The sequence below is a fragment of the Lipophrys pholis genome (assembly GCF_963383615.2).
Source record: "Lipophrys pholis genome assembly, chromosome: 18".
NCBI lineage: Eukaryota > Metazoa > Chordata > Actinopteri > Blenniiformes > Blenniidae > Lipophrys > Lipophrys pholis.
Window position 1 is genome coordinate 7,962,149 of NC_137646.1, and position 20,089 is coordinate 7,982,237.

Sequence of the window (20,089 nt, forward strand, 5' to 3'; positions counted from 1 at the left end):
GCATTTCATAGACCAACGCAGTCACAATGATAGTGCCACCTAGTGGATTGGACTGGAAGTGCTGCATAACTAGCCTTTGCCTATTTCAATCTGCTTGACACTTACAGGTATGATCACAGTAGACCATCATCACATCCGTAGGTAAAATACATGTCAGTCGCAGCGCTACCTGGGGAAATGCTTCCAAATGCTGACCAGCAAGGATATGAGGACCCGTTCAAGGCTGTTTGCAGCTTCAATTGTGTTTACACTCTCTCAGATGTCTACACTCTATCTATCTATCTATCTATCTATCTATCTATCTATCTATCTATCTATCTATCTATCTATCTATCTATCTATCTATCTATCTATCTATCTATCTATCTACCATCTTCTATGACGTAGGAGGTGTGCTTTTATTTTGAAGGTGGGTACAGTGTTCCTGTCGGAGCGCTCAGGCCCCGCCCCTCAGCTCAACTTCCTGTAAGATTGACAGCTCTGGTCCCTCCCGTTGTGTGAGCGAACTCCTTTCTCGATCTCGCCGATCCGGGATTATTTCAGCCTGGCACAAGTTTCCCAGGCCACAGGTGAGCCTCCACGCAGCCCTGCGGGCTACGAGAGCGAGGCGGCCGTCCTGAACCAAGCAGAAGCGGGGTAGATCTGGACGTTTGATGGCTGCTGGGGATGGAGCCCAGCTGCCGGCCACAGTAGCGGCCAGCCGGAGCGTGGAGAAGGCGCTGGACGAGGCTGCAGCGAGCGGCGCTCTCAACTTGTCCAACCGTAAACTGAAGGAGTTCCCCCGGAGCGCCAGGAACTACGACCTGTCCGACATCACCCATGCAGGTCTGTGTCCTCCTGTCGCCGCTCCCCCCCTGCACAGAGCCGGGGGGCTGCGCCGCTACAGCAGCCTTTTGTTTTATGGCCACCTGCCTCTTTCCTCTTTCAGCGGGGACCAACACTCGGCCCCCGGCCTCGAACCGGCCCGGCCCACAGGAACACAGCGCACTCTGTAGATTAGAAACTCAAGAAGAAATTTCTCATTTATTCACCTCAAAACACTGTCTTACCGTGGCTTTGCTTGGAAGGATCTGCTGGAAGCAGCACAGTTTCAATAGTGCTTTATGAACAATCACACAAGAAAAAGGGTGAAATAGCTGTAATTTGCACGTGAGACCACAGAGAACATCAGCCAGGGTGTAAAGCTGGCGGCTGGTTCGCTGTCCTTCATGGTAGAAGTCCAATTCAGTGTCTGTATGGAAGACATCTTTCCCAGTATGCAGATGATGGTGTAGTATATGGTAGGAAAACAAACACTCCTCCAATGTCCAGTACTCACACAGGAGGAGACTGTAGCTGTAGTGTGGATGTGCTGACCTCCATGTTTCTGAAAAGGTTTCCCCGTTCATACAGACATGTATAGGGAACTCTGGAAGCTGGTTCCCCAAAAATATAATTGGCAGAGTGTCCCAACCCTTTTGTCTTTTGAACAGCCAAAATGCAACTAAAGTTTACTGTGGAAGCATTAAGAGAACCACGAGTACCCACGCTCATACTACAGGGAATTGTAGATGCTGAAGCTGCACGAGGTATTAGTCTAATGGTCTCACCACGAGGGTGGCTCCATGAAAACCCTCTGAATGCTGCAGAAACATTGAGTTTTGAGAAGCAGAAGGCTTTTCAGAAGGTCAGAGCTGGGACTCTTAATTCATTTTCTCACACTACAAAATTCAAAGTGAAAATACTATCTGCCTTTGGGACATTTCACTGTAGTTTGCATCAGGTGGCATAATTACATATCTCCCTATGATGTCAATTTTCCTTAAAAATCAAGTTGTCCAAGTTATATGAAGTTATTTGAATAAATATTGACGGAAATATACTCGTACTTTTTTGCATTAAAACAAAGGCAAGCCTTTGGAGCGGTTGTTCTCTACAAGATATTTTTTCTATCATACAGGGATCTACGTGAGCTAATAGAGGGTTGATAACCTGCATTATCCTGCTGTATTGTAGAAAACACTTTATATATTCTGCAGTTATATTTTGTCCTAATGCCTGTCACACACGGTCTATTTTTAAGTTACGCCTCCTTTCATAGGGGAAGAGATTTTACCTCTCACTTCAGCACATGTTTGAATAGTTAAGCTGTTCTCTCATCAAAAGTTCAGTCGTCACCTCTGCAGATCTGCTTCCTGTTAGCACGCAGTGTGGCCACTTTCCTTTTTTGTTTGAAGTTTTTATTGTCGCTGTTACAAAAACAATGGAATTCCATTCAGCACTGTCCATATTGGCGGCATTAAAAGATAGATTATATAAAGTACAGATTAAAAAAATACATACAACTGTAATTTATGCAAAAAAGAGAAAATGGAAATTGTTTGAGGTGATTGATTCTGGTGATTCCCCTGGCTTTCCTCTGAAGTCTGCCAGCGTCTGTGTCACTGAGGGGAGGTAGTGTGGTCCCAGTCACTCGCTCTGCTGCAAGTTCTTCCTGTTTCCTGCCGTGCTGCAGCTGAACCACACTGTACAGCAGTAGGTCAGTAGGCTCACAGCGGTGGAGCGGTAGAAGTTTGTGAGCAGCTATTAGATGAGCCTGACACAAGTTCTGAGGAAGTGAAGTCCCTGTTGGGCCTCCTCCACACTTGTTAGATGTGGGTGAACCATGTGCAGAGATGTGGACCCTGAGGAGCATGAAGCTCTTCACCCTCTCTACCTCCTCGCCATCGATGTAGAGGGTGAATTGTTCTGTTGGCTTTGGCCTCTCAAGTCTGTGCTCATCTCCTTGGTTTTTCCGGTTTTGAGGTTTAGGTTGTTGCGTTGACAACTATAGGGCCTGACCGACTAAATTGGCCGATCATAGCCACTAGAGAATAATCGGTAATTAGTCAAAAATTGGCTGATTGACACCCATGTGAACTAGGGCTGCAGCCACTCGCACTCATGGCCCCGCCCCTCCCTGCTCTCACAGCTGCTCACGTCTCGAGGTTGCAGACAGACACAACATAGTGATGAACAAAGACGACGTAAAAGAGGAACTGGTGATTTCACTTATCGACCAAAAGTTTGAACACAACAAATTGGTCCTCTGCCGCGGCCCTCTGCTTGGAGCTGCTGTGCGCACCAGCTCTGCCTCAGAAAAACTGAAAAACACTTTGAATAATAAAGGAGACATGTGAAAGAAACTTGGTGAATATTAAACACAGGCCACACTTAAATTAAATAAAAATAAATTAATAATAGGGGTAAATTCCCACTCATTCATGTATGATCTCATACCGGCTTCTCATTTATTTGTATGCACCACACGGGCGTAAATTTTAATCTGACTCAGTGAGATGTCATGTCAGGTGAGCCTAAAGATGTGTCCAAACGTATATGGCCCGTGGGCCAAAACCGGGACCACAGAGGGTCCGGTCCGGCCTCCGGAGGGTCCGGTCCGGCCTCCGGAGGGTCCGGTCCGGCCTGTGACCATACAAATGCAGATAGTTGAGTCATTGTTGAATTTTTAGTTGCAGCAGTATTGAAGGAGACTTTTCACTGTATTTTGCACCAGGATACAACATTTCAAGTTGACATGATGTTGAAGATGTTGAAGCTTGTCCCTCAACTGAATTGAGTTTGACAGTGCCGGCTTAAACTCCTATATCAACATATATTTCTTGAATATGCAAATTTAAATGTCTTAATTCATATGGAGTTTGCATGATTATTTTATTTCCAAGAGTTTTACAACCTTTTTGTATTTCGTGTTTTTGATTTATTTTATGTTTAAAATTTATGCTGCTGATTTCACACAATTTCTGACAAAAGTATCTTTAAATCGCACACATTCTCGATTCAGTTTATATCTTTCTAACAAGCGTTTGGAAATATACTCAAGCCATTTTTTAAATGTAGAAATCAGCCGATATATCAATTATTGGGATTTTTTATTCCCTAATATCGGAATCGTTATTGGCCTGAATAAATCCATTTCAGTCAGGCCCCAGTGACACCATCACTGCAGATGCTGGACCTCCTCCCTGCAGGCTGATTAACTCTCGTCCAATGATAGTGGTGTCATCAGCAAACTTGTTAATGGTGTCGCTGGAGTGAACAGGAGAGCAGTGGTGTGTGAGCAGAGCGTAGAGGAAAAGGCTGAGGACACACTCCTGAGGAGTGCCGGTGTTCAGAATGAGAGCTGAGGAGATATGTTCTCTGAGCCTCACATTTTAGATCTGTTGCTTGGGAAGCCCAACATCCAGGAGCACAGTGAGCTGCCAAGCACAGGGTTGGTCACTTGATAACCAGTTTGTCAGGGAGAACCGTGTTGAAGGCACACGAACAGCATCCTCACATAGGAGTTGCTTCCTTCCAGGTGTGAGAGGGCCGTGTGGGCAGATATGATAATGGCGTCTTCCGTTGACCTGTATGCAAACTGGTGTGGTGCAACGTCAGCAGGAATAGCTGCCTTAATATGGGATGATATTCGTCTTTCAAAGCACTTGGTAAGCTGCCTGAACCACTGCCACCCTGTTGCTCAAACTCCCATCATAACTGTGTTCTTCTTGGGTACAGGGACCATGGTGGCTGTCTTAAGGCAGGTGGGGACGACAGACTGTAGTAGCGATAGGTTAAAGATGGTGGACAAAAACTCTGCTCGCTGATGGGCGCATGACTTGACTCTACGCAGGGTAGCTCTTACCTGGTGCTGCTACCTGTTGGGTGGGGGCGTTGTCCCTCTAGAAGAGCAGTGAAGGTGTGGGCGTTTCCGTGTGTCCAGTAGTGTGCTATCTGTGGAGTCTGCCGTCGTCTGACTGTTCTTGTAGCCGGTGAGTCTCTTGACCCCTCTCCACATGTTCCAGGTGTTGTTGTTATCAAAGTGTCGTCTTAATGTGCCATTTGTCTTTGCACTTGTCCATGTTGATGGTTTTCTGTAGGAAACGCCTTTGTAGGCATCTGGAGTGTTGGTGTGGACCTGATCCAGGTCTTCACATTTTTGCAGAATCTTGGCAGTTTGGACTTCAGGTTGGCGCGATTAAAGTCTCCTGCCATAATCATAACACAGTCTGGGTGCGTCGATAGCTGCTGGTCTATGGAGTGTCGTAGCGTTTCCATGGCAACCTTGGCATTAGCTTGCGGCGGCACATACACTGCATCTATGATGGCCGATGTGAGCTCTCTCTGGTAGATAAAAAGATCTACACTGTACCATCATCTGGACAGCAGTGAGTGTCTTTAACTGTGGTGTTAGTGCACCAGCTGCCGTTCACATAAACCACAGTCCTCCACTGTGTCTCTTACTGGACTCCATTGTTCTGTCCTCTGAAGTAGCGTGGCTTGCTAACATTCATCTGTATTTTGTGCACATTGTTCTGATGGTGAGATTCCGGCTGCACAATATCAGCTGACCATGTGATATTGGTGTTGAGTATTGAGAAAGCAAAATCATTTACGATGAATACAAACAGATAAATAAATGTGTTTATGCTTTCAAATTTGATCTTCCATATAGTTGTACTATTTCGCTGTCAGTAGATTCTAAATTTGTAATTGATTAATCACACAATAATATTTATTTTTCATGCATTGATGCACTGTTCATGGAAACATGATTCATCATGGTTCAGTGTATGAATATGTACATTGTGCATGGTGATATTGCAGTACAGCTAAATCTGTAATATATTGTCCTTCCATAGTTATGTCAAACACATGACCTGCTGGCCAACACAGGCCGGCCAGTGGCTCCGTTCTGGCTGCATTTATTATATTTCAATATATATATATGATAACATTTCAAAAAAATAGTTCCTGAATATTACAATTGTTAGCAGGAGTACAGTGGATATAAACAATACGAGCTCAGCCAAAAGATTAGTGACACAGCAGTGAAGGCTTATAAAGTAGCATTAGCATGAAAGCTGAACCGAGGGTGAGTGTGTGACCTCTGGATGCTTTGTAGGCTGCAGAAATGTTCTGTTGAGGAATGAACATCTGTCTGAAGTTCAACATTGTGGGAGATTGTTGCCGACCAGTCAGCAGATCAAACTCACTCTATCATTTACATCACTAGAAGTACATTTTCTTGTTATCTACTACTGCTGCCTTAAAACAAGGGAAACCTTTGGAGATCTTTGCAGTTTTTTTATTGTCCTATTCTACTAATTTGGTCTTAATGTTTTTATGTGGACCTGAGCTATAGTGAGTTTGACCCTTCTGATGGAGGTGCTCTGAACTTAGTCCATTTGAACAATGAGAAGCTTCTGAGTTGAACAACCTGTCTGAACATGCCATCTTGTGTCTCTGAGTGGACTAAACCTCAACACTACAGACCTAGGTGAAGTCAGTGGGTGACGGTGAGGATTAGCAGAAGTACCTTGGCCCCGCCTTGCTGAAAAGAGATTACACAGAGTCCAGGTTGTTGAAATGAATCTGGTGAGGTAGCGACTTGAAGCAGCTCCCTCCTGCCCTGCTTTCTTTACTTCAGTGATCATCTCCACATGCTCATAACAACACTGAGCTCAGGTGAACACACACAGACTTCTGTCGGTAAGGAAGTCATGAAGACATTTATAACCCTTGGTAATGCCAGAGTCTCTTCAGCCAGGTTTAGGCACAAGACAAAACCAGCAAGCTCATCACTAAATGCTTAACTGTGGACTCCAGGCTGAGATTTATGACCTCCTCTGTTTGTGTGGACTCATTATGGGTCTGAATGTATGATGACCCTTGGTGATGTCTTCAGGGTTTGCACAGATTGCTTTGAAGCTGAGGATGTTAAATGGCACCTGTTTTCCCAGCATGCATTGCAGTCCAGGTGTTCTGATGAACCGTGAGTAACTATGGAGAATAAAAGTTAGAAGCATCATAACAGACCCTCTTTAGGTCCATCCACTCTTGACTGCTAATTAGCAGCTATTAGCCATGTAGGTAACCAGCACGTTTGTGTGAGAGATTATGCCACAAACGGAGCAGACTGGGACAGAGTTTTGTTTCTTGAACAAGAAGTCTCTCCCGATCCGCTCTGTTTGCAATGTTAGTGGTTAGGAGTGGTTGCGGACCAGGACCGCAGTGATCCTGGCCATATAAAAAAAGATTTATATATTTCAGGACTTGTCCGGGATGGCCCTGGACTAAAACTTATTGATCCTGTCTGTTTGTGGTGGTCCCGGACTTCTCGGCATGGTTTTATGGCTCAATGACCAATAGGTGCAACACACAAAGTCACAAGATGCTAACAGCTGATCGGTGCCAGTGGCTAAGCTAACGGGCCAACAGCTGACTTGTTCTGTGGCTATGACAGTCGCCGGTGAACGAGCTAGCTGGGTTTTGAACCATTCGTTTGTACTGGAACATCATGAGACAGGAAGCAATCTCAGAATCCACTCTGAACAGTGTCTGTCTAGAGTCTGACTGAAGTGGCTCTAATAAACTATCATACACAAAGAAACATAGATGCTTTTTCACTGCAGTACAAGCTGAACAAACATGCAGAGGGAGCACAAGCTAAGTATCAGACCAACTCAAGACTTTCAGACTTGGTTTTATTTAGGGCTGAACCATTAATTGTATTTGCGATAATATCGCGACATGATAAAACAGGATTTTCTAATCACAAGGGCTGTGATTTGACTGCTCACGTGATCTGGTCACGTGACGACTTGCGCGTGTCATCTGCCCACCTTGCCCGAACAGGCTAGTGGTTTTTAGGGATGGAGCCGATCCGATCTTTTGTCGGGTTCCGATATCAACGTAATTCACAGATCAGAAATTTCTCTCGGTTGGGGAGGTAATGAGTTGGAGAGACGGGAAGCAGAGTGGCTGAAAGCGCTAAAGTGACGAGGCTGTGGACAAGGATGGCGGCAATGTGGGGGGAGGGACGGAGACGATCTGTGTTTCTTGGTGCACAATGATTATCAGTAGTTAACCTCACAGCACAAAAAAGGTACAATAGCTGTGGATGTCTTGAAGTATCTCTGAAACTGTAAACAATACCATTTTTGAAGTATTCTTTTTAAAGGGGAGTTCAGCGGGTCTAAACACATTATCAAATGATTTAGCATAGCTGTATGGTACTAGCATATCAAAACATTAGCTATTGGCAATTTACAGCTCAAAAGAACACAAACTAATATAAACGTCAACAAAACTTGAATCCTATGTCTCATAACCTCCAGACTGGAGATGTGACCACACCTATCAGGACATCTGCTGGCTCATTATGACTCACCTGCTTTTCGTTAAGCTGTAATTTTGCTCTGCAGACATTTGTCAGAGTTAAATGCTTGTTTCTGCAGGTTAGTGCTGATGTGTATCATCTGAGTAATGAGCTGGTGTCAGTTTCTTCGAGCTACTTGGCTTCTGCGTGCGTGTGTGTGTGTGCCATGAAGGAAAGCACAGAATTATGGTAATAATGAGGCGTAGCAGATAATTCTAAGAAAAGAGAGTGAAATGGTTGCACGAGCTGAAGAAGTGGTGGACGAGTGTGTTCACAGCCGTTTGTGTTGACTGGCTGTGTGTGTCTGGTCTGTGGTACACAACATCCTCAGAGAGGAAGGAAGCCACACTTTAACAGTTAATGAAACATCTCACAAAGAGGTTTGATGTCAGGGTTAGAGTGGGGCGGGAGCCACATTTTGATACCGTTGAACCTCCCACACATTGTGCCGGGGTATATGGTATTACTGTGACTAGTTAAAAATCACTTTAGGTCCACACCGTTTCCTTTATCAAACATCAGTCTCTTGTTATAACAATAAAAGTCATCATGTTATAAGGTTAGCCAATACGTGCAGCAGATTTCTTTTTTAAATGACGGTAATGAAACTGATACCGTTGCTATTTTTAGATACTGCTGGATACCATATTACTGTATTGTCACCAAGCGCTAGTCACGATTTGCTTTTACAGTAAAACCTGTGAGGTAGGGACGCTCTAAAATCCAAGGGCAAGTGTCCCTTGAAGACAGGTGTCCTCTCTTCGGAGGGACAGCTCTCGAGGACAAATTGTAGGACCAGTTGATATTGAAGGAACCAAACCGCAAATATGTTATGGTTATTTAAAAGCACATAACTGAACCAATACAAAGATGTATACTATATATATATATATATATGTACATAAGATGTATACAAAATAATTATTAAATAAGATTTGATTTACTGCAGGGACCACATACAGTCCAGTTTCATCCTGAGTGGACCAGACTGGTAAAATATTGCTATAATAACCTTTAATTTTACACTAGAAAGTTTTTCTTTGTTGTGGTCCCAGTGTGTGTAATGAAATTGTCTATATTCTTGTACGATCAAACAGTTGGTACAGAAATAAATTACAATCTCAACATAAAGTTAATTTTAATGAAACTTTCTGGTGCAAAATAGAATGGAATGTCAAAATGCCTCTTGGTGGGTTTTGGCCCACGGTCCTTATGTTCTCTGCTGTAACGGGAAAGTGAAACTTTCATGTAGAGTACGCGTGACGTCAAAATCGACATCCATCCTGTGCGCTAGGCTCCGCTCTGACCCTCTGTGGTTGACGGCGCAGCCAAAATGTTGTGACGGCGCTACCTGTACGCGCCGACTGCGCATGCGCCAGAGCTACTGGGCGCTTGTGTGAGGAGATCCTCCTTCTCTCGTCTGAACAATCACAATTTAAAAGCAAATAAAGAGCCAGAGGCTCAGAGGTCCTGTAGTGAAACATAAACTACTTGAAGAAAGGTGGAGAACGCCGGGCAGCAGAAGTGGAGATGGTTTCGGGATCGTTACGTTACGTTATGGAACGCGCACGGAAGTGAGTCCAGAGTGTAGTATGGATTAGGGCTGAATGATTTCGGAAAATAATCTAATTGCGATTTTTTTCCCCTCAATATTGCGATATTTAAGATTCGATAATTTTGTCAAGATCCTTTACTTCCGATCTGATCTTGATACTTCAATTTGTATATCTGCCGATAAGATTCTGATAGCAGAGCTCTGTTTGCTTTAATATAATATTATTATCATTATTGTTAGAATGCTTCCAGCTCGAACAACACAAATGATTGGGACTATTTTCAGGGAGTTTAGCGCGGAGTAGGACGCAGCTTCACGGAGGTGTGATTCGCCTGCTACAGCAGAGGAGCTGCTGTTCATTGTTTTGATGCCGCGGTCAGTGCCGTTCTCCTCGGACAGCTGGAGTTTTAAAACGGTGATGTCTGTTGACAAAGCGACCGCCTCGCTGTACAACTGCTTTGCTAACATCCACGTTGCTGCGTTGCTTTGCTAACATCCACGTTGCTATGTTGCTTTGTGGTGTTTTGAGTGTAAAATCCGTCCAAACAGCAACATGGTGTCATGAAAAGTTGGATAGCACAGTGCTACTTCCCTAGCCTGCTCGCTGGCTGCAAACTGTGGAATGGATTTCCTGACTCATCACTCCTCGTCTCATTGAGACCCGCCTCCCTTCAGGAAATCCAGTCCACAGTTTGCAGCCAGCCAAAGGTGTCACGTGACCAGATCACGTGAGCAGTCAAATCGCAGCCCTTGTGATTAGAAAATCCCATTTTATCATATCGCGATATTATCGCAAATGCAATTAATTGTTCAACCCTCGTATGGATGCAATCATGTATCACCCACGGCCCACGCACAGTCTGCGAACATGTAATGTGGAGAGCATGAAGGGGCTGATGGAGAGGAGCTTCACAGAGCAGCGCTGCGCTGCGGGGAAGCAACGATTATTAAGATCTCAAAACTAACCTCCTGACACCACAACATCTGAATAATTGAATAATCGGGTCCAGTCCAGGTATTTTGGCCGTTTCAGTGTCGCTCAGCTTGAAATTTGCCAGGAGAACCTGTCTGTTGTCCTCGTCAGGCAGGTTGTCCTCATTAAGGTGTGTTAACAGGTAAATATGTGTCCGTGCACAGTGGCGTGTCCGGTACAGGGTGGAGCTCTTACCAGGTCCACTTGTCAGAGGTTCTACTGTACCATTCTTATGGTAGGAAGAATGAACCTGAGACGAGCTTTGCTGCATCATGTATCTTCAATGGTTGTCTTTATTATTACTTCATTATAAGTGCTCAACTGTCCGAATTTACCATCTTATAAATGACATTGGGGTTTAAATGACGAGTTTCAAACATATTACATGTAACTTTAAGTGATCGCCACTGGCCTGGACCAGAAAAGTCATCGTATAATAGTATATGTAGCAACTACAAAAATACAAGTACTTTCAGTAAAAGTATTTTCATGCACTTTTTCTCAATGATGAAATACAAAATCAATTAAATGTAACCCGTGTCAGTGTTTTCTTGTGCTTCTCCTGTTTTGGTCAAAAGCCCATCTGTTCTTAAAACCTGTGCCCGTATTCACAAAGCATCATGAGGCTAAAAGTCGCTCTTGAAAAAAATTTCCCATACTAAGATAAAAGTAATTCACAAAGCATCTTAAGCCTAAAGAGAGCTCCTACGGTGGAAAACTGTTAAAAGGATTGAAGAGGACTTTTAAGAAGCCTGTTAAACAGACCCGATGGCGGAAAGGAGTTTTTCCTGTCACAGACTCGGGATATCCAAACATTTAAAGGTTCAGAGCAAACGACAGCACATGGGATGTTCCAGAAAAAGAAGGTTGGCTGGAGTCAGACTGCAGAGAAGCAGCAGTGTTCATTAGAACAGAACTGTCTCCTCCCCCTTCCTACTGAACACAGCAGCTTCCCTCAGGAAGGTCAAGGGTTCACACACACACACACACACACACACACACACACACACACACACACACACACACACACACACACACACACACACACACACACACACACACACACACACACACACACACACACACCTCTGGATTGTTTTCCTGTAGCTTGCAGCGGTTAAAGGGAATAAAGAGCAGTGGTTGTATGAGGAGCACCTTGCGGCCCCTCAGCTCCGTGTGTTGTTTCAAAGGACACACACACACACACACACACACCCACACACACACCCACCCACCAGACTAACAGCTTTCATCATCCAGCTCCACCCTGTTCTGGGATTAAAATCATCCAACAGATCTTTAAAGTCTGTTCACATCTTGAAATGTGGATTTTATACTCGTCCAACTAATTTTCTAAAACTTGTGTTCAGTTAATGATTTTTCTTTCTGTCTGAACAACGCCAACTCACTTCTTTCACATGGGGGGGTTAAAATAATACTGAAAAAGATTTTAATGACGTGAGAGCACATGAGGTGAAACTGGACTCCTGTTGTCCGAGTTTGGCTGTTTTTTATAAAAACTATCCGTATGTCATTTCCAAAGATCCCTTGTGATAATTATAACCTGTGAACTCTGTTTACTGGTTAGAAACACGTAATTATGGCAAATCCAATATGTCTGCATGAGACTACCTGGATTTCCTTTGCGACTGGTAATTACTGCAGAGGCTGAGTCTATTTCTATTTCAAGCCTACAGCGTACTGAATATAAAACTCCCTCTCTTATTATTAATCCATTTCAAACATTTACATTGAAGTGATTTATTTTCTCCATCAAACAGCTGAAAAAAAGAGATTAATTACAACTTCATTGATTTCCTCTAGGGAAAAATAAATTCCAAACTACATACTTTATTTCCAGTTGAAGGCATGTTGAGGAACAAAGATGACCGTCGTGGCCCATCAGACATAACAATGAACCGGAATGGCGGATCGAAAATAAAAAGAATAGGCAAGGCATATTAATTTATAAAGCACATTTCAAACACTCTGTTCCTGATTTTGTAACGTTAAGTGAATAATTGCAGCTGTCTGTGGCAGTGAGGTGAGGAAGTGAAGGACCTTCGTTCCTCCACACAGCGCACCACGGATCTAAACTGCCTGTATAATAAACGTATTTTTAATTATTCTATTTTTGAGATAGTCATTTTTAAATCTATATAAACGCAAGTGTGATTAAAAAAAGATAAGCAACAGAATAGAATAATATTTTAGAAGCAGCTCTCTTGTGAGTTGTGCTCTTTTTAGAACAGGCTTGTGGGTGACTCCTCTGGTCCTTGGGGGCGACCTGGTGCCGTCGGGCGACCTGGTGCTGTCGAGCACTGCGTTGGTGACCCTTGATGCAGTTTGAAATGTTAACGTGGTGTTGAAGGCCAAAGTGAACAGGGGCGTTTTAAGGTGTGTTTTTAAACACAGGCAGGGAAGGGGCCTGTCTGATGGACAGAGCCAAGTCATTCCACCGCTTCGGAGAAATGACTGCCAAGTCTCAGGCCCGTGTGTGTGTGTGTGTGTGTGTGTGTGTGTGTGTGTGTGTGTGTGTGTGTGTGTGTGTGTGTGTGTGTGTGTGTGTGTGTGTGTGTGTGTGTGTGTGTGTGTGTGTGTGTGTGTGTGTGTGTGTGTGTGTGTGTGTGTGTGTGTGTGTGTGTGTGTGTGTGTGTGTGTGTGTGTGTGTGTGTGTGTGTGTGTGTGTGTGTGTGTGTGTGTGTGTGTGTGTGTGTGTGTGTGCGCTTCCTTTGTTGTGCGGATGTGGTCTGCTTGTTAGCTCAGTCTTCACTTCTGCTTCGTCTGCCTTCCACTGTGTGTACTCTCTGCCTCTTTTTGAACCGCACAGTGTTTCTGCCTCCGGGGTTCCACACAGACGCCACACTAACCTTTTTTACTGTAAATGTCACAGAAAATCTAATTTCACATGGTAATCGCTCATGCTCCGGCAATGAGAGAAATTTCTATTTCAGCGTTGTAAACATTGTACCTGAAGTATATATTGTGCATTCAGGTCTAATTGAAGCCTTTAATCACAATCTTCATCTACTTTGCTAAAGTTGGGGGCTTCTAAAGTTTGCCCTCTGCAATAATCTGGAGGTGAGCATTTAGCCTCGATACGCCGTATACTCAGGCTCAACATCTTCCAGAAACTTCCTGAAGGCTTTATCGCTTCAGGAGGTGAAGTGAAGCAGATCTTTAAGCTCATTGTGGTGATGAGCTGTGTTTTCTCTTCAGATCTTCAACATGTCATTCTTGCATGAGCGTGGATAGCGAGCAGCAGCAGCGTGGCGTTGCAGGTTGAAATCCAAAGTTTTGGCTTCACGTGGTTGGTGCTTTGCTCCAGTTGAGTTGCTGATTTGATGGGTGAGTTGATGTGTGATTGGCTGAGAGTGGAAAAGGGGAGTCAGCAGTCGGCCCCGACTGACGCACCGTGGAGCTCCAGTGTGTCGACAATGGAACAAATATCTTACCTGCCCGGGATCTGTTCGCTCCCAAAATCTAATGGATTGGTCGTTGGATGATGACCAGTCACCCCTGAACTGTTCAGGCAATTTGGGTTAATAAGTTTTGCAAAACGTTGGTTACATACACACATATAAATCAATCAATGAATAAATACAAGCGGAAAAAAACATAACCTTTGCCCCAACTTCCCTTGGCGAAGGTAATGAAATAAGACTCACAGAATCAGTGACTGCTTGAAAATCAGTACTTAAGATGAGATTCCAGACTTTGGTGTCATATTGTCTTCAGCTTTACTCTGTGTGAGTCCTTAGTGGCTCTCTGTTCCTGTTATTTCATCCTTTTATTTGGTTATTGTAGCCAGATTCTGTGCTTGGTTAGTCAGGCTGACAGACGAGGTTCACAAACTGAGAGGCTTTATAATGAAGATTGTACCGTTTCTACTTTATTTCAGGGCTGAAGAGGCCGGTTGGTGTGTCCTGATGTACTTTTGATTAATTTCACTGCCTTGAAACCTGCTGGTGTGTTTTCTCTCTCTGAGCGCAGCAGCTGGTGGGGAGGGGGAATTCCTCCTCACTCCCAGGGGGGTAGTAACCAGAGAAATGTCTGTAGGACAACATTACCAGTCTGAAGGCAAACATGCCGCTCATTTTTTCTGTTTGCGGTGTGTGTGTTTATTATTATTAATTTATTTACCATTAAACTGATGGCAGACTTGTAGTTGCCGCCATATAACCTGCTCTTACGTACAGTCACTTTTCCCATGGAGACGAATCTGAAAACAGGCTTGTTTTGGCAAGAATTTTTAATAATTTTTGAATATACAAATCAAATATAATAGTTTTTCTAGCCTCAAATTTTTTTTATAGAAAGTATAACCAAAATGAAGGGCACTGAGGAAACCCTGCCCCAAACGTCTGTGCCGTTATAAAGTGAAATTACGTGATAAGAGTTGTCTTGATGAAATTAATTTTGTATAACCTCATGAAGTTACGTGTTAAATGAGTCCGCAATTTCCTGCCATCATTCCTTCCTGGCTTTTGCAGCGACAATTGTTGGCTTGGATGATGCTTGAATTGTTCATATTTTTTTTTATATTGTCTGCTCCTCCTTTATGTAAGCTGCTCTGCACTGTTTGTGATTGATCAGAAGCTCCACCGTTTTTATGTCCATATGCATTGATCAAGATTGGAAAACCCTGGGTTGAACCACCTCGTTGATAACCTGCTCATAGTACTGCATACCAGGATTGTGAATGTCTGGGTATGTCAACCCAGGTAATGGAGAGATATCCCGGGTATGTTCGGCCCGGTTCAAAGTTCCGGCCTCTCGCCTGTCAGAAAGCGTTGCATCAGGGTGCTTACACTGGAGCGTTATGCTCATATTGCTTGTGTTTCTCTTCACGTTTGGGGCATGTTTCAAGCTACATTTGCACACAGTGAAATTTCTGTCGTATTCAACAGCGAAACCGGTGGTGCCCCTGGTGGCAGGTGAGGGAAAGAGAGCCGGTATGCTAACCAAGCTAATGGCTAACAACAGACCCGCTCCACCGCTCCTTTCTGTCCAACGTCCCTGAACAACAAGATCAATGTACTGAACTTCCGCCCTGGGTGAACCACATGCTGGACTCCGTATCACCTGAACGGAATACTTTTCTTCCTCGCTGAGTGCGATCAGCTGTTGGGGTTTCCACAGTGGAGGGGTTGAGTGGGTGGAGACATAGCAGTGATTGGACATTAACTCACGGGGAGGATTTTAGTGCAGCTGACTGACTCGGCCTGTGGGCAATCAATGCAAAACCAAAAACCCATGGTCTATCAGGGTGTATTGAGCCGAGTGGTTCAATATTTTACAGAGAACCGTTGCATCCCCAGTTTCAATATACCTGTGTTTCAGCTGAGTTGTTACTATTTGTACTAGTTGTACTATTCCTCTCTACAATAGAAGGAAAACATTTTTGAAAAGATTTCCAAATGATTGGTTGCATCAGAGTTGAGTGTCACTTGGAGCTTCAGGCTCTCTGAAGTCTTTATTTCCTGTGTCAGTGTAATGTGTCAGCACTGGTCTGCCCCAGGCTCAACAGCCAGACATTAGTTAATCGGCCTGAGTCCCATTTCTTCTGTCCCACTAACAGAATGCAACACTATGCCAGCGTGTGTAAATAATCCACTGGTGAATAATGAACACCATGGCCGACCTCATCTTATGCAACCATGTAGATCCATTAACTCCCACGGTTTGGTGTCCAGATGGCTGATTCACTGAGAAAGAACATGCTGCATAGAAACAACCTCAACATCTCTGTGCAGACACACAGACTCCCTACAGAACAGAGGACAGGAGCATCTTTAAATCAGCTCTTCCCAGGGAGATTCTGAGTTTAGAAAGGCTGTTGTTTTAATTTGATAATAATAATTGCATTAAATGCATTGGTTTTATATAGGACTTTTCTGGACACTCAAAGACGCTTTACAGTGCAGTATTCATTTATTCCGTACTCGATGGTGGTAAACTGCATATGTCGCGTATGCGTATATATCTATATCTATATATATATGGCTTCTTTCAGGTTTCTAACAAACTGAGGATCTCCGAAGGTTTCCAGGGTGGCGTGCAGGAGTGAGTGTTGAGTGGAGCGATGACAACGATGGTCGGGTTTTTCTCATGTGACGTAACACGTGTCGCCACCTGGACTGGCCTCAGGGCCTCGATGAACTCTGCTTTAGATGTGTCTGACTCGGTGACGGTGCTTTACCTGTTTTTCTCCCATTGGGGGAAAGCAGTGCAGCCTTGACTGGCTGGCTGCTGTTCGAGGAAACGCTTGACCATATTATGCGCAGTGTTGCATTTGGTTGATATGTCAGTAATCGGTGAATGCGTGGGGAGCTCCAGTAACTTCTGTTTTTGCTCTAGAACATGAAGTGCTCTGGCGCCTCTGTGGAGAAGTCGAGTCGCACGTCAAACTTGTGTGTCTGTGGAGCACGTCACACTTGAATAAAGCTGGCTAAGTGTGCAGCAACAACCATGTTAGCCGCTTTATCTGACACTAAAGCGGGGTCTGTCTCTGTGTTCTACCATTCGGCCGCATCACATTGTGTTCGCTCTGCGTTTTTGCAAGTTGTCCGCCATTCTCTGTTTTCTGTTAGTTTATTTCTTCTCAAATGGATATAATGTCCCTCTCACTCTCCCACCCCGAACACGTTACCTTTACAGGGCTCTCTCTTCGTTGTTCTTCTGCCTGAGACTTCTTTGATGAGCCTGGTGAAGTCCAATTTTCTGAGAACATCGCTGTCAATGGCCATCAGAGATGGGTGATTCAGTCTATTTTGGCCAATGGTTTTTGAAATATTAGTCTGTATTTCGACTGCAATATATGTATCTTTTATGCAAAAGATTTTATATGTATATTATTCTATTTTTGTATATATTGTTTGTCAGTATTCCTACTTTATTCCGAGCCATTGTACTGAAATTTCATTTTGATGTAAATCTAAATGACAAAGTCTAAGACAAATAGTAAAGTCAAATAGAGTCTCGGTGCTCTGTCAATATTTGGAAACACTGACTGTAGTCTCCTTCCTCTCACAACATTCTGCAGTGACCTTGCAGAGGTGTTCTCCTTAATGAATTAATGAATCTTCCCCGAGATCAGTGATTCCCAAGCTTTTTCTTGAGGGAACCAAATGTTGACCATTCTAAACCCAAGTGACCTCCGCCGGTACAATTACGGAAAAAAAAAAGTGATATACAGTGTCTTTATTATATTCTGCAACGATGAGTTCCTTTTCTCTGAGGATACACTCTTTATGTTTACACACCGTCTCAGGGTGTTTGGTGAACTGCTTCATCTTGCAGTTTAAAACCTTGGTTTCCTAGTTTTTTCACCTCAAAAGATGCATTCAGCTCGAAGTTTGTCCATTGCTTCTATGATTCCTACAAAACCAAATAATTACCACGGAAAATGATTAAAATCTCAACATAAAGCCGATTTTCATGAAACTTTTTGGTACAGAATACAGTGAAACATTGGAGAATTTCTCCTGGACCTGTTACATTATGTATGTTTTACAAACTCACCTTGACGGCATGGCTTTGTGGCTAATGCTAGTTTAGGACCTTTCATTGCACCATCAACATTATCGCAGCTTGGGTCTCAGGAATTTGTTAAAAAAAAAAGTTTTCTTTGAAAAAAGGGACCCTAAACTTAGTTGTGAGATGTTTGAAGGTCCTTTTCTCTAGATCCAGGTGGTTTGACTTGATGAATCCACTGGGGTTTATGTCTAGCATAGATTTACATACATAAATATAGAACTACGTCTTTAGAATGCACAGTCTGATTTATCATAGATCGTTGCACAAATTAATGAATAAAAACGGTTATTAACAGCTCCAACCCCTCACCGAGCGTCGCCGACAACATCACGTTTATTATTCATCATAAATCTGGTTTCACTTGGCCCATCAACACGTCCCGCTACGTCATCGTAAATGAGGCATGTGAAGGCGTCTTCCGGGATGCGAGGGTTAAGCATCTTCACAATATGGAATGTAAGCTTTTGTTTAACACCACCCTTTTTTATAATGAATGAAAGTTATATTTTTAACTTTCAATTAAAATAAATTGTTTTCCTAATTTTTTAACAATTTCTTCCTTACAATCTTTTACACGTATGCCCATTAAAGCGCATTATATAAATTTAGCAATTACATTGCCATAAACAACAATTTACAAGTACAACCAAAATATTTCAATCCACTGACATCACCAAAGAATAACTGTTGCTCACAACAGTATAAAATAATTCAGAAAAGAGCAATAAAACCATACAAAAATTAACAAAGTGCCTAACTTTCCAAAAATGTTGCAGTTAAACAAAACTCCCGTTCACCAAACTCGGCGTGAGGGAAAGACACGACGAACTAAAACCACCAGGGTCCTTAAAACAAACGGCAGTGGATTGTTTCTACCAGTATTCACAAACAAATAGTTCTTTACTGTGTACTGAAACCAATAGATTCATAATGTCATTGGCTCATATTTTGACTTTGCTCTTCAAGGGGAAAAAGCAGTAGGAGACCACGGAGGGTCCACGATGCAGAGCCCCATTATCACTCCGTTAGCTTGCGCCAGTGCTAGGCTAACGGTAAGACTTCACTTGAGTTGGATAACTTCCCAGAATGTTTCTTCTATTAACCACAGCTTTGGAAACACATCAATCATCATTTGTAGACTCTCTACTGATGGCGACTCGCAGGTTTTCGCTATATCAGTTTGGCGAGTCTTTCTCACAGTGGCGCTCTGTCGCTCCGCTTGTGCTCCATCTCAGACGGCGTCACTCGCCCAGAGCTCAGCACATAGCAGCTCTCTGATTGATGAGCTGTAATTATCGCTCCGTTTCAGCATTATTGAGTCAATTAAACTTCTCAATTTTAGAATGTAAAGCTCATATGATATGGATGAGCACTACCTTTAAAGATTTTCAGTTGGAAATGATTTCAATTAATTTTAATACTTTTCTGCATCCTTTATATTCTTTATGGGTTACAGGTGCGTTGCAGAGGAGAAAGTAAGGCATGAGATCACTTATGGTCGAGTGTATGCGCTGAGCAATGCTGGAATGTATGGATAATACATGAGGGCTCCAGCTTCTCACCGGGGATACTTTACTTTATGTGGCGGCAAATGACAAAATATCTTAAACTGGTTGGCGATTGTGCAGCACACACACCTGGCCCACTCTCTGCCGTTCTCTATTTTTCCTTAAAATATCTCCTCTGTCGGGTGGTGATGGGTAGGGGGTGGGGACGGAATGTGTGTGTATATTGGTTTACGTGTGCGTCTGTGTGTGGTTTGTGCTTATGCCTGGAGGGTTCGTACTGCCATGGCCGCGGGCCTCTGGCTGGGCTGTCCGGCCGGGCTGTCCGGCTGCTG

General features: G+C 43.5%; 1 protein-coding gene across 3 annotated transcripts in view; it reads left to right on the plus strand.

Annotated features, from left to right (window-relative positions):
* Positions 1-461: 461 nt before the first annotated feature.
* The window catches only part of lrch4 (leucine-rich repeats and calponin homology (CH) domain containing 4), a 52,815-nt gene continuing 33,187 nt past the window's right edge, over positions 462-20,089 (plus strand). For all 3 annotated transcript variants that reach the window (XM_080486195.1, XM_080486196.1, XM_080486194.1), the window contains exon 1: positions 462-825. In XM_080486195.1, coding sequence (XP_080342321.1) covers positions 654-825 — 172 coding nt within the window. In that variant the 5' untranslated portion in view covers positions 462-653. The remainder of the gene's footprint in view (positions 826-20,089) is intronic.